Source organism: Suricata suricatta, chromosome 3 (genome assembly GCF_006229205.1).
Source record: "Suricata suricatta isolate VVHF042 chromosome 3, meerkat_22Aug2017_6uvM2_HiC, whole genome shotgun sequence".
Taxonomy (NCBI): Eukaryota; Metazoa; Chordata; class Mammalia; order Carnivora; family Herpestidae; genus Suricata; species Suricata suricatta.
The window spans coordinates 60,622,739-60,638,377 of NC_043702.1; the positions used below are offsets into that span (position 1 = coordinate 60,622,739).

Here is a 15,639-nt window from a genome sequence, read left to right on the forward strand (position 1 = left end):
CATGTGCTCCTATGCATCAGCACTTCTGTATCCCTTGGGTAAATCTCTAGCAGGGCTATTGCTGGGTCATAAGGGAGTTCTACTGATAGTTTTTTGAGGAACCTCCACACTGTTTTCCAGAGTGGCTGCACCAGTTTACACCCCCACCAACAGTGTAGGAGGGTGCCTGTCTCTCCACACCCTCAATAATAGTCTTTTAAAAAATATTCACCTTTGCTTAAAAATCTAAAAGAATTATTCCAAATTCAAGCTTTTTGAATTTAGTTCTTGAATGTGTTTTGGTATTGATAAAAATGGTTGCAGAGAAGTTAAAATATTTAACGATACAAAATCCTTTAGCTAAGAGAAAACAGAAACCTAATCTAAAGGGAAAGTTATTTTTCAAGCGGAAAATTTTTTGCTGAATCCGGGAAATTAATGGTGTTTACAGATTTTGCAGATGTACGCTTACTGAAAATTGAATTCTATCAAGATATAATGTTTTGCAATGATACTTTCATGATGAAAGATTTTAATTATTGGTAGTGCTTACGAAGGGATTGGCATTTGCCATTTTTCTTCAGAGTCTTATTATGCACCTAATCCTTGTTGACACTGTTTAATTTAGTTTGTCCTCAGAGCCTCTCAGCAGATGATTAAACTGGGCTATAGACATTTTGGATACAAAGCGTTCTTTCACCGTGCAAAAATTGTTGAACTGTGCATTGGGGATTGGTGTAATCAATATTACTATCTGATGGTGATTGATATCTAAATAGTAGCTTTTGTTGTTTCAAAAATAATTCCACCAGTGGTTTTCCATTGGCTGACTCTCTTGAGGTGGAGCTTTAATAGCATTATTCAACGATTTTGGAGTACCGCTTGGGTAACTGAATGCCAATATATATTAACTAAGAAAAACAGGCACACTTTTTTTCATTCATAACCTTAAAAGACGTGTTAACATTTATAGATGAAAACATTTTACTTGATTTACAAGTTAAATAGCTTTTAAAATATTGTTTACTAAGTGTCTGGAATATCTTTGGAAATGCTGATGTGATAAGGCTAAGTGAAAAAACAGATCCTGTTCACTACAGTCCATGTAAAAATAAGCATTAAAGAGATCTGGGTGATATCAAAAATGAGCACCAATCATGGTTACAGTTGGGTAAGGGAATTATGAGATATTTCTATTTTTTCCTAATTTTGTGACATAAAATTTTAAGCCAAGAACTTTCAATGTGTGAAATAGCTTTTTATTCTTTTGAAAATATGTTCTCCACAATGCCAAAAACAAATGAACAGCAACAACAAAAAAAGCAAACCAAAACATTGCCTCAGCATCCTCTACAATAAACAACCTCCAACCCAACATAGGCTTCTGCCTCAATGTGAGGGAGACATAAGGCAATTGTCTCAGTGATTATGTGCAAGTGATTATGTGATCGGTTAGTGCAAGGTCTGGCTAGGCAGTAATGCATAAATTTCCCATTACCAACTGCTTCCTTTTTACTTCTCTGCCCTGCTAACATGAGTCTTAATGGGATCATGACATAAAGAATAAAAATGGGAGAGCCTGGGTGGCTCAGTCGGTGAGGTGTCCGACTCAGGTCATGATCTCACAGTCTGTGGGTTTGAGCCCTGCTTCGGGCTCTGTGCTGACAGCTCAGAGACTGGAGCCTGCTCTGAATCTGTGTCTCCCTCTCTCTCTGACCCTCCCCCATTTGTTCTCTGCTCTCTCAAAATAAAATAAAGACATTAAAAAAAACATTAAAAAAATAAAAATGAAGATATGGTTTTTAATTTCAAAAGATTGACACATACTATGGTAGGATGGCAAATATATAACTATTTACAAGCTATTTAAATTGTAAATATCACCTCCTTCTGAACTCCTTCCCGTCCCACCCCAGGTCCTTTTGTGCATATTCCTTCATGGCCATTATCATTAGGAATCCATATAGTTTGCCTTATTCTGTAGACTCAAAGTTCCTTGAGGATTAAGCCTCCACCTGATTCATTGATATTTGCTTGTTGCCTGTGGCAACACAGTAGAACTCAGTAAATGCCACAAGCCCTCTGATATTTTTTTCCTGCACCTTCTTCATTCTTGTGTTTTCCACCCTTTTATTACTTCATAGCTGTATTGTATCATCAAATCGCTCCTTTTTTCTTTCCCACAGAACACTTTTTATGCACTCTCTCTGGCATCATCCTTCATGTCAGTGCTCCCACTTTCTGCCAGTGCAGCACTCAGTGACTCCCAATCTCTGGTTCACTGGCCATTAATATTCACTAGTGGTAAGCCCTCTCAAATATACCAGCAGTGATTAGATCAAGGGCCGGAGAATAGTGGCTGAAGGAGCAGAGCTGGGTAGGGCTTGAGAGAAGTGCTTCTGAGAGGAATCAAGAAAGCCCATATTTGATGGATGAGAAATGCAGTTCTTTAGGCCTTAAACAGTGTTTGGGGTTGAGAATTAAGCAAAAAGAAAATTATACATTAAAAAGAGCAGTATTAGGTTTTGAGTCAGTAAAATTTACAATTTATCCTGTGAAATTGGGGGGATTTTCTTGTTTTTACTGAACCAATGAACACTTGTGTGTTAAATCAAATGAATTGAATGGTAATTTGATATTCAATAACTAATACCTAGTCTGCACTTTTTGTAGTGATTAAGAACATAAGTTTTGGAGTCTGAGGATGTGGCTGTGTGACCTTGGTTAAACTGCTTAATTTCTTTGTGTCTCATTTGAAAGCTGGGGCGTGGGGTTGCTTCAGGGAGATAAATTAAATGAAAGAATACTTAGTGCATACTATGTGGCCCATATTCTCAATAGATAGGGGCGATTATTATGGCTATTTCACAGCGACATGGAGCAGTGGGGAGAGGATGGATGAGCCTCCCTAGCCCTGGCAAGTTTCATTGGCCTCAGTAGAAAACAACTTCACAGGTTTAGTGAAAAGACTAATGCTCTATATTGTAGCACTTTGTAAAATACAAAGCATTAAGAGTTGCAGTATTTACTTTAAATTTTTATTAGGCTTATAAATGTTAAGTAATTTTTAGTAATTGAAATGCCAGGAAAAAGGAAAAGCTAATGATATGTTAAAATAAATTAAGAAGTTAAGAGCCAGTGGTACCTGGGGGGCTCAGTCAGTTGGGCAACTGACTCTTTATTTTGTCTCAGGTCACAATCTCATGGTTCCCGAGACTGAGTCCTATGTTGGGCTCTGTGCTGACAGCAAGGAGCCTGCTTGGGATCCTCTCTCTTCCTCTATCTCTGCCCTCCCTCAGTCACATTTTCCTCTCTTTCTTTCTCTCTCTCAATAAATAAACTTTTAAAATACTCACATTGAAGATCAAAATTTTCCAGATTGCCAAAATAACAAAAACATCAGTTTTAGTAGATGAAAATTATGCAATGATTAATCATTTTATATTTTGCTTAATATGGAGTATACATTATATATATATGTCTTCATAACACAACTCACATTCCAGTTTTCCTTTTCTGAGAGCATTATAAGTCCAATTTCACTCTTGAATTTCCTCATTTTAGAATTTTTTTTTTTTGATGAAGGGACTACAGCTAGGATAAAGATTATCTTTGATAAACGACCTTTAGAGCAGAGAAGAAGAGACTGATGCCCATGGTGTATTTATGTAAATTTGTCTCTAATAAACACAAGGCCACATTTGGTAGTGTTTTTATTTTTTGAGCACACTCAAGACTGAGAATTGCCATGCAGCAAGAATAATCTATATGTTTTCTTTCACTCATGAAGTGCAAGGTGTTACATGTAGGGTTGGAGGTTTGGTGACCTACCAACCCGCTGGAACCCAATCAAAGGCCCTGAATTGTCTGATGAAATATCTACCATGTATGGTATTTATTGCTGCAAAGCTTTCAATGACATTTTTTCCTATAAGATGGTAACAATCCATTGCATTCCATTACTCTAAATGTCTGGTAATAGTAGGATATAATTTTGACTAATATCTGCTATCTTCACAGATGATCAACCTTTCTTAATAACCATAAGATACAATATAATTTTCGGAATGTCCCTCAATCCCGAGGTGAAGAGCAATGATGCTATGGTTCCCATAACAGGGATACTGAATGGTTATGATGCTGAATTTGATGACTCAGAGCAGTTCATCTATTGGGCTGAGAATCCTGTAAGTGTTCAAAATATATATGTTTGTTTTATTTTATTTTTTTAAATAGTTTATTACCAAGTTGCTCTTCCCCACAAGCGCCCTCTTCATGACCATCACCCCCCTTCCCTTCCCCCTTCCCTCTGTAACTTGTACTCAAAGAACCTACCCACACTAATGCCTTCTTATAAGCAAACTTTTGCTGGGTGGATAAAAGGGAAATGGTCCAGAAATAAATTAATTTATCACTAAGTTTTTTTTTTTTTTTGATTCAGTGAAGGATGTAAATAAGAGGTTTACCTGGAGCAAAGAGCAGATAATAAGCACATTTAAGCTATTGGTATTATTCATTTATTCATTCGGCAAGGAATTAAGTGCTTACTATTTGCTCTGCACCAAACTTGCTACTCCCAACAGTAGAATACACACCAAGAAGCAGTAACAAAGATTGCTCTCATGGAGGTTTAAGCTAATAGCAGATACTAGATGAACATTAAAATGATCATCACTCAAGACAAAAAGCAATAGTTCCCTGAAGGAATTCCAGGAAAGCATTTGATGGGCTGCTGGGGTCTTCATTAGCATCTTTGCCTCCTTCAGTTCCCCTTCTATTGTAGCTCACCCTCTAGAGGAGAACGCTGTGAGGAGGGGAAGGGGCAAATGAGGAAGAGAGAGATGATCTTTGTGTTTGAGGCTTGTCACCTCTATGTAAAATATGCTTCTGGCCCCCTGATTTTCACCCATGAGTTGGGTTATTTTTATGATTATGGCCGTGGTAGTTAAGAAATAAATCTCTGTAGCCAGTATCAGAGAAAACCCAAATGCTAAGCCTTGCATTGTGCTCTGACACACTTAAAAATCATTATTTTTGAAGTGTTGCTGGTGTTAGTATTATACACAGTGACTCCACCCAATGGCCCGGAACCTTTGACTGTCCTCCAAGTGTGAGGAGTGTTCAGGAAACATAGCAGCTTGCAGTGGCTGTGGTGAAGAAAGTGCTTCCTTGTAGAAGCTGTGGCCTTTGAAATAGCTCATCTCTCCCTGTCCTTCCTTCCAGGGTGAAATTCACAGAGTGAAGACAGATGGCACCGAAGGGACAGTATTAATTTCTCTGTCTAGGGTGGAGTCTTCCATAAGCCTGGCCTTAGATTGGATATCAAGAAACTTATATTACACCAATCCTGCAACTCTGTCAATTGAGGTAATGATTCCATAATACTAGTTACACAAACACTGGTTTGTGATGCATGTAAAATGTATTTTAAGGAAATGCTCTCATTGATTTTGAAATTATTTTTAAGCAGAATCCAAAGAGAAGCTATGGGTATTAACTATCAAAGTCTTAGAAGCAAAGAGTATCACCACCTTAGAAATAAATTATTGGAACTTTTCTACTGCCCTATTTTGTTTTCTTCCTAAGCATCAATACTAACTTGTTCATATAAAAGGATTTTACAAAATTTAAAAATAATTTTAAAAGGAATTCAGCATTAGGTATGGAAGAATATAGTAGGCAGATTTTCCCTATCTTTCCTCATCAAGTCTGTAATGCTATTTCAGTCCCAAACCAAGTTGATAGGTTACCTGTGTTGTAACCTATCTTTCTATGGCTCCAATACAGTTTTTCTAACAGTGAAACAGAAAGTAGAAACTTGATTCTAAATCCTTTGATACTTTTACTCAGTGCGATAAGTGTTCTTTTTACTCTAGTTCCCAGAAGAAATTCTAGATGGGACACAGGTATGCAATCACATGAAGTAAGTCGGGAGGTAATTCAACTAGTATTTATTTGTTCCATTGTGGGACAAGGTTATTAATTCATAATAATTCTGAAAGCGAACATTTCTAAAGCAAAGGGAGGGTCCCATGGGAAGGGCACTGGTCAAAGTGAGGTGCCGGCAAGTAAATAAGTTCCTTTCTAAGGAGTATTCAGAAAGGGAGATGCTAAATGTGAGGAAGGCACGTAGCAGCCAAGAGGTAAAGTTAGAGCAGATTGGTCAGAACATTGGTTATAGTCTAAAAAAGTCTCATTTAATCCTCTCAATATTCCCAAGGGCAAGAACACAATTAGAAGGGAATTTGCAATTTACACAAATGCTAACCTCTGAGTTATCTCAAGCCAGGTAGAGTCATCAGCTCTTAATGTGAGAATCTTGGATGCTCATCTGGTTCAAACTCTTTGTTATTTAGACTGCTCCTGAAATTTACATAATGTAAGAAATTGGCTTAAATGGTCAGCTTCACCGCCCTGATTCTCAGGCAGTGTTCTGACTTTGCCTTGTTGTAAATGATAACTCCAGCAATCCACCCTGCTTTAACCCCCTTTGACAGTGACAAAAAGTATTTTTTGCATAATCTCAACTAAAAGTAGAGACTCTCCCATCAAAACATTGGCACAACTGACTGCCTAAAACCCTTAATTCTTGACACAGAGCTGTCTTCATTCTGAATAACAGTAAATATGTTACTACTCTCTTATGGTCTCTTACTTTGTAAATGGGGGTCTTCCCTTTTAAATTGATAGTTTTCCAAAAGCAGGGGACATGTTTCCTCCATCACTAGTAGGTATAGTGACAAGGCACTCTCTGATGGGTAACTGTGACTGAGTGAGTGAGTGAGTGAGTGTGTGTGTATGTGTGTGTTTGTGTGTGTGCAAATGTGTATCTTGGTAAGGCCACAAACCTAATTGTGCCCCAATGCAGTGAGGCACAGAGGAAAAATAATTTGCTTTGGAGTCGAAAGACCTGATTTGAATCTGGCTTTGAGTCTTACTCATTGAACAAATGTTAGTAAATGGATCTGTCCCATTGTTAGTACTGGATATTCAAAGACGAATAAAATATTTTTTCTGCTTTTAAGTAGTTCACACTCTGAGAGCTAGACAAGGAAACAAATAGCTTTGTTCCAGTGTGATATGAGTAGTGACTATAAAATGTTTGTGACTAGTGGCAGAAGTAAAAGTGTGGGGAGGGAGAATGGCAGGTGAACTGTTTTTTGCCAATACTGCCAAATGAAGAGGTAGGGAAAAGGCAGCCTAGACAGACAAAAGCACTTGATAAAGCCTCTGAGACTTGAAATGCATTTTGTGACTGAGGATAGCGCTGTACTTCCTCTACTCGCAGGGTATTTGGTATTGCAAAAATCACTTAACTTCTCTGAGCCTGTGCTTTCATACCTGCAAAATAGGGTTATATCTCAGTAACCAAAAGTACTTTTTGGCACTAAGGTATCCTGTGACTACAGAGTCCCCCCCCCCCAAATCATCAATATATTTGAATAATCACAGAGGGCCTTTACAAAAGTAAATTGTCCCCCCCCCCCCTTTTTGATAATTGTTTTTCTCTTTTGGTGATATCAGTGGTGACTCAGGTAAATGTTAGATTGCTTATGGGCACAGGAATACTGTTCACTTGCTGTTTACCTGAATAATACCCTTCCAGGATAAGAGTTACACCTATTTAATTCAAATTTGAAAATAAGAGAAATACTGAATAGATGTTTTCCACTAGGGGTAGCTGTGTGCCCATTCAATTTTACAGCTGAAAAGAAGTGTACAGAATGGTTCTGTGATAAAGAACTTGATGTATCAAAAAGGAAAACAACTTTCCTTTGAACCAAAGAGATCCTTAGGCTTAAGAAAAGGAGAGAAATTTTGGCAGCAAGAAGCAAATTAAAAAAAAAAGAATGACACCAGACAGGTGTCTGATGTGGGATTAAAGAGGTGTGTGTGTGTGTGTGTGTGTGTGTGTGTGTGTGTGTGTGTGTGTGTTAGGAACAGAAAGGGAGGAAAAAATACATATAGAGACAGAGAGAGGGAAAAGCTAGAAAAATAAAAACCTGGGGTCCTTGGGTGGCTCAGTAACTTAGATCATGTGACTTAGATCATGAGATTGAGCCTGGGTGTGGAGTCTGCTTAACGTTCTCTGTCACCCTTTGCCTCTCTCCTGCTCATGTGTTCTCTCCCTCTCTCTCTCTCTCAAAAACAAAAACAAATGCAAACATTGATACACAATATATTTGCATTAAAAAACAACTTTCTGACTAGCTGTTTCTCCTCTCAATAGAAGAAATAGAAGAAACTGCTTCTATTCTAGTAATACGTATTTTTCTGTAATGTTTCAGAATTCTGTTAATATCAGTTTTAGCAATTATATCAATAATAGTTAAAAATTGTTAACTTCAAGAAAGTCACTAAATGTCCGTAGGCCTCTTTCATCATCTGTAATATGCGTATCTATCTCAGAACGGTTGTAAGGATTCAATCCAACAATGTTTAGTATAATGCCTGTTGCCTAATAAGTGTTCAAAAAATGGATCAATAAATAAAACAGGAAACACACTTGTACTAGGTGCGTGTTAAATGCTTTACATGTATGATCTCATAGCTCTATGCACAATGCCATTATCATCCACACTTTATTAAATTTAAGTTCAGAGAGGTGAATTTACTTGTCTCAATCAGATCTAGATGGTCAGGGATTTGAACTCTTGTGTTTTAACTCAGGCTCTTAATTTGGGGCAGAATTCACAGTAATTCTGAGTAAATTTGCACTGTTTGGTCAGCTGTGTTTTCAGTAATGGGCCTCTGGGTGCCTTGGCCAGGTCACTGGGGTACAGGAAACCTATGGGTTTCCATTGGTCTTCCAGAATTTTCCTGTATATTTTTCTGACAGCATTTTAGTAACTTCTCTTAGGAAATGATTCTGTATGTTCACCTATTTGAATCCTTTTATCCATAGGAATTTGAGAGGTGATTTTGCTTTTCTTACTCATTTTCTATTGAGCTGATTTCCTCATAACCCTGAAATGCAATTAGGGATTATCTAAACCTTGCACAAACCCTCCCATTCATCTCTAATCAGGCTTTGGAATTTGTGTGTGTAAGTTCTCCTTCATCTCAGCCTTCTTTGTTTCCCCTTTTGAAACTCAGTTCTAATAAGTGACTTTATGTTACAGGTTTTGAATCTCCGAGGAGATGTCAGATATAGAAAAACCCTGATTACCAACGATGGGACAGCTGCTGGAGTTGGTGTTCCAGTTGGCATAACTGTTGACCCTGCTAATGGGTGAGTGTTCATAAATGACACATGTGCTCTATGTAGCACCATTCTTGTTAACATTGTGACCTGATGAAATGGAAGATTTCAAACTTAGGAGCTTTTCTGATTCCGTATCCCAACATTTTGAAACAGCATCTCATTGAGAAAGAGAAATAGCTAACATGAAGGATGTAAATATTTTTTTTCTATGTGCTTTAAATTAGCAACACTATTATAAGAAAGAATTTTAGTCATTTAAATAAATGGAATTATAGCGATACACAATGAATTCTGACTTTGAGTGAATGTGGAAAGCTTTAAGGAGCTAGATAACATTTGAAGGAGAAGTGGGTGGAGAATGGATTCGGAACTGGGGAGTGGTACTTGAGGCCAAGCGAGCAGGAAGGCGCAGAAGCATCATGGCACGGAAGTATCACAGCATTTAGTGTGACTGTGTAAAAGGCTGAAGCCAGAGCTTAGAGGTCAGTGATAGTTGACAAAATAGAAAAATGGGGAAAAATCCTGGAAGGACTTTAGTGTCATATTGCTAAGGAGTTGCACTTTCTACTTTTAAGAAATAAGGAGTCAGCTGGGAATTTGGAGGAAGGGAATGATAGAATCAAATTTGTATTTCAGAAAGATAGGTCAGGATCATAGTGGAAAAGGCCAGGGACAGGGAGACCAATTAGGAGAAAATGTTCAGTAGGGAGGAGAGTTCTCAGCTAAGATGAGGTAGCTTAAATTTTTAAGGCATTCATAATTCACAAGAGTTTTTGACTTTGTCCAGCAAACTTCTGATAGCCTGGAGTTTGAGAAAAGAAAAGAGAGAGAGAAAAGAACTTGGGGCTAGTTGTTAGCACAGTAGGCAGAATGGGAGATGAAGAGAATAAATAAGGATATTGCTAAAATGGCCAGGCAGAGAGTGACTGAAGGTTTGCAAGCTCAGGCAAGTTTTAAGGTTGAAGAACAGACTCAAAAGAAGAAATACAGGAGAAGGGAAGAGATTGGAGAGTTTGGTTGAAGCATTGAATGTCAGAGCTTGGGAAGTTAGTAGGGAAGCTTAGACTTGAAGATGAGGTTCATGGCAAGAGGTATGCAAATAAGGATCAGAATGAAGGGGTTTGAAGACTTGGGGGGAAAGAGTGTAAGAGGTCTGCTGAGGCTATGGCAGCAGCTGAGATAGAGAAGAATGGAAACTTGGGATTCACCATTAATGTAGGCTCTTTCTTAGTCAGTCACAACATAATCTTCCAACTTGTCTGACCAAGGTAAAATATCCCCTACCAAAGTAAGTTTCCACTCCAATAATAGCCAGGAAAAATACCAACATTGATAGGACACTGGTTAAGTATGCCGCCACATTGTATGTCACAAGATATTAATGATTCAGACTTCCTCCATTGACTTGTGCACACCTCAAGGGCAATAAACAACGAATTTTTCTCATTGAAATAATTAATGACACTGTTTTATTAAATGCTGGTGCCTTTTCATGGTTATAGGAAACTGTATTGGTCGGACAATGGTATTCCTGCCAAGATTGCAAGTGCTAACATGGATGGCAAATCTCCAAAAGTTCTCTTCACTGGGAACCTTCAACGCCTGGAGTTTATCACCCTTGATATTGAGGAGCAGAAACTCTACTGGGCTGTCACCAGCACGGGAGTGGTATGCCCACCCTACTGGCCTTTATTGCTGAGCTTGTGTAGCTGATACTGATTGTTGCTTGTGTGGCTGTGTTTCCTGAACAATCTCACTTGGACCAGTGTCTTATTGCCCTTTCTCCCAATATCTTTTTTTCCTAGAGCAAATATTGCCGTAGTTGAATAGTCCAATACATTACAGAATAATGTTCATTGCCATTTTTGTCATCGTTTTCCCCCCCAGATCAAATTTTTCAATTTCACATTTCTTACTTGTCCTGTAAGATCCATTTCTTTCATGTCTTAGTGATTTCTCTAGGATCTCCAATTGTAGAGACTGAAGGAAAACAAAATGTGTGTACCAAGTTTCAGAGCATAGCGTCCCCTCCTAGCTACATATTATTTTCTTATGTCTTAGATGGTTGGCACATATATGAAAGCTCCTATACAGCTAACTTTAAACCCCAGGGTTGAGTTCATTATATTCTGCAATAAGAAGCAGAAACTATTTTATTTCATTTATTCACAGAAATAGTATTTGATCATCACTGATGTGTTTATGCAACTGAGCTGGGACAAGGCACATAGAAGGTGCTCAGTAATAGCTTGATCAATTAGAATGTTGCTATGGATATTGAATTGAGCGTGTGCTAGCCTTTTCCTTGCTTTTTAAATAGTAGTGACTTCAGATCTGGTTTTGACCTTGGTGTTCTCCATAATATTGTGCAGTAGGTTTGGTTTTCAGTTTATTATCAGTTCAACAAATGCTAATTTCATTCCTAGTATGAATGATATTCCTAGTAATACACTTTGAAGATGAAAAAGTAGTGGTGATGTTTTAAAAGCACCTTACAATGATAAAGGAGCTCTTGTCCCATAGTAAGACTTCTGGGACAACTTAACCTGCCCCAGACAGTGCCCACCACTTTCCCCTTCCTGCATCTGCTCTGCCCTCCTGACTGTGTGAGCTTGTTAGTTGTGTGACTCTCCATCTTTTCTCCCAGGCCAGAGCCCTCATGTTTCCCCTTACTCTAATAACTGTGTCCATATTTAACTATTAGAAAATCCTGGCAATTTGTCCTCTGTTCCTTTTCTCATGTTCTGCCTTTTTCTGCCACCTCCACCATACTGAGCACTGTCTAGCCTTGTGCGGATGACAGTTGTCTTCTTGCTTTCATGATGGAGACCTGTTATCTTCATAAAACCACAAAATAGGTTTGCTCAGCCTATAGGAGTAGCTCCAAACCCTTCACCTGAGAGTGGTCAGTTAATCTGGTCCTGATACCTCCTTAAAAGCTCCCCTCCAACCTTATCTGCCCTGTGCTCTAGCTTTCTGGAACTTTTGTCAGTTTCTAGGGCATAACCTGCTCTTGGACCTGCTGGGTTCCATGTCAAGCAAGGCAGCGAGCCAAACCTCATTTGTCTCTCTCATCAGTGTACTCAGCTCAAATCCTGGCACAGAGGAGGCACTTTCTGGAATGAAATCAAACCAGCTATGCCCACATTTTATTTTTCTTGTTAGCTCTTCTAATATAACAGCATAACATTTTGCCCCATTGAAGTCTTGGTATCTTGTTATTGAGTGGAGCATGTTTTCTGTTCCTGTTGCAGAAATGGTTGGTGAAGATGTTAAATGCAGGGTCAGTCAACTCCTGGGTAATGATCTGCAGTTAGACACTGAATGGTCTTCTTGTCCTGAATATCACATAAAGGGCCTAAAGAGGTTTAGTTCCCTTTCCTTCACCATGCTGTCTGAGAAAGTTGATTTACTTACTTGAGCTCCAACTTCATCATCAGTGAAATAGGAATAATGACAATTGCTTGATCTATTGCTCAATGTAATTGTGAATATCAAATCAGAAAACAAGTAGAATGTTACTAAGAGAATGTTAGTTTTAAACGTGTCTCTCATTTCACCATGTAGCAGTCAATGACAACTATTCTGATCTTATAGATCGAAAGTGGAAACGTGGATGGTACAAATCGAATGATCCTGGTACACCATCTTTCCCATCCCTGGGGAATTGCTGTCTATGGTTCTTACCTTTATTATGCTGATGAACACTATGAGGTCATTGAAAGAGTTGACAAGACCACTGGGGACAACAAAATAGTCCTGAGAGAGAATATTCCAAATTTGAGGGGTCTCCGAGTTTATTACAGACATAGTAAGTATTTGTCACTGAAACCTACATATTCATGAATGTATGATGCCTATTCCACACAGCTACACACTTACATATAAAAACACATGCCCACACACAGACCTATATACATATACGTGCATGTACATTGAAATTACCCCAAATACTATAAAAATGATAACCCTATCATAAACTTGGCTAAATGTCAAAGACTAACCTAGCATTCAGAGGCCAGATTGATTTCGGAATAAGCTTATTCCCATTCTTTATTACTCCTTACTTTGCTTTTGCTTCGCAGCAGTCCCTGACATATTATCTATCAGTTTGTTGTCTGTGTTTCTCCTTAGAATATAACGTCCCGGGACTCCTGGGTGGCTCAGTAGGGGGTTAGGCCTTGAGTTGGGCTCAGCTCATGATCTCGTATTTCATGAGTTTATGAGCCCTGCATCTGGCTGTGTGCTGACAGCTCAGAGCCTGGAGCCTGCTTCAGATTCTGTGTCTCCCTCTCTCTCTCTCTGCCCCTCCCCTGCTCATGATCTGTCTTCCCTGTCTCTCAAAAATAAATAAATGTTAAAAAAAAAAAAAAAGAAAATGGTCTGTGTCTCTTTCTCTCTCTGCCCCTCCCTCACTCTGTCTCTCTCTATCAAAAACAAACTTCCTAAGGACAGGCATTTTGTCTCTCTATACATTTGCTCTATATACAGTAACTGGACAAGTTCCTGGCAAATTGATGGTGATCAGTAAACATTATAATCTAGAGATTATTTTTAATACTTTGACATATTTTATAGCTTTTAGTTTCCAACTGAAGTTTGTTAAATGGTTTGTTTGATGTCTATAACCTTGGTTTGCCACTTGGCATTTGTTTTTATTTCATGGGGAAAAAAAATCTTTAAATGTTCTTATATAATCTAAATCAAATGCCATCACATTGTTGATTGTATAACTAAACTGACCTCTCTAATTCTTTAAAAAAATTTTTTTATTAAACATTTACTCATTATTGAGAAACAGCAACAGAGCGTGAGTGGGGGAGGGGCAGAGAGAGAGGGAGACACAGAATCCAAAGTAGGCTCCAGGATCTAAGCTGTCAGCACAGAGGCTGATGTGGGGCTCGAACTCATGACCTGTGTGATCATGACCTGTGCCAAAGTCAGAGGCTTAACCGACTGAGCCACCCAGGCACCCCTGACCTCTCTAATCCTAATTCTTACATGATTTGTGGAAAAAAACCATTGTTGCTCAATTCTCTATTTAAGAATAGTTGTGGTTATGTGTTAGTTGTATAGTTTCTTCATTGCTGTTTTTATTTTGTTAACCCAGGTATTGTATTTTGTTATTGATTTTTATAATGAATTGTTTGATGATTCAGTATAAAATATTTGATGTGGAGTGGTACGTGAGAGCAAAAGTTATAAACTAATTATGATTTCATTTAGGCACATCCTACAATGGCTGTAGCAACAATGTGAATGCCTGTGAGCAGATTTGCCTGCCTGTACCGGGAGGATTGTTCTCATGTGCATGTGCCACTGGATTGGAACTCAATCCTGATAATCGGACCTGCTCTCCATATAGCTCTTTCCTTGTTGTTTCAATGCTGTCTACAATCAGAGGCTTTAGCTTGGAAATTTCAGATCATTCAGAAGCCATGGTGCCAGTGGCGGCCCAAGGTATGCCAACTCCAATAAGTAAGATTTCAGTCTGTTTTGTGCCATGTTGAATGCTTGGTGCCATAAAGCATTTCTTCTTGTTTGGATTCAGCATGTAGAGCTTGTTAAAACCCAAGTCTGGACCCCATCTCTAGATATTCCCCTTTGGTAGGTTGGGGGAGAGCCAGAGAATCTGCATTCCTAACAAGTTCCCAGGTCATCTGATGTGGCTGGTCCATGGACCACACTGAGAATGACAAGACTAAAGAAAGATAGAATGTAGCATGAGATTGCTAGAAGTATACAGAGTTGGTGTTTAGAAGAACAGTTAATGGAGATTTAGGGTCAAGGTTATACTACTTAGAATAGTCATGAGGTAGTCCATAATCTGATTTATTAATATCTATTTGATGATTTGAAATAAATAAATTGATGACAGCATTAGTATCTCCTTGGTAACTGTATTTTTGCAGTACTTTATTCTCATATACTGTGAACATGGCAAATGATCACTTGCTTCATAGATGAACTGAGAGATTTCTAGCTGCATGTTAGCACAGAGGGATCTAGCATCATAAGGACTGTGCCACAGGATAATGATAATGATACAAAAAAAGACCAAAAGGGAAGAAAAAGGGCGAAGGGAATGGAGCAGTGGATGGTCAGAAGAGACGGCAATGCATATGGTGTAAGAAGTCAGGAAGCTTCTGGTGCCACACATGCTCCTCCGTGATAATTACATTCACCGGTGTTCATGACTTTGCTCATATCTAATTTATCATCTTATAAAGATAGTATAAAATCATTTAATTTTTGCTCCTAACTTTTCATTTCGAAAAATTTGAAATGCAGAAAAGTTGAAAGAAAGGGACAGTGAACATCTTTATACCCTTCACCTAGATACAAAAATTGTTAATATTTCAGCACATTTGAACTCTGTGTGTGTGTGTGTGTGTGTGTGTGTGTGTGTGTGTGTACACACTACACATACATTTAGTGTTATTAGTTTCAGGTGT

General features: G+C 38.4%; 1 protein-coding gene across 1 annotated transcript in view; it reads left to right on the forward strand.

The window, feature by feature from the left end:
* Nucleotides 1-15,639, forward strand: part of LRP2 (LDL receptor related protein 2) — a 180,479-nt gene that overhangs the window by 103,483 nt on the left and 61,357 nt on the right. Inside the window, exons 32-37 of the mRNA XM_029933311.1 lie at nt 4,000-4,166; nt 5,203-5,346; nt 9,102-9,211; nt 10,687-10,852; nt 12,782-12,995; nt 14,411-14,644. Of these exons, the coding sequence (XP_029789171.1) occupies nt 4,000-4,166; nt 5,203-5,346; nt 9,102-9,211; nt 10,687-10,852; nt 12,782-12,995; nt 14,411-14,644 (1,035 nt within the window). The remainder of the gene's footprint in view (nt 1-3,999; nt 4,167-5,202; nt 5,347-9,101; nt 9,212-10,686; nt 10,853-12,781; nt 12,996-14,410; nt 14,645-15,639) is intronic.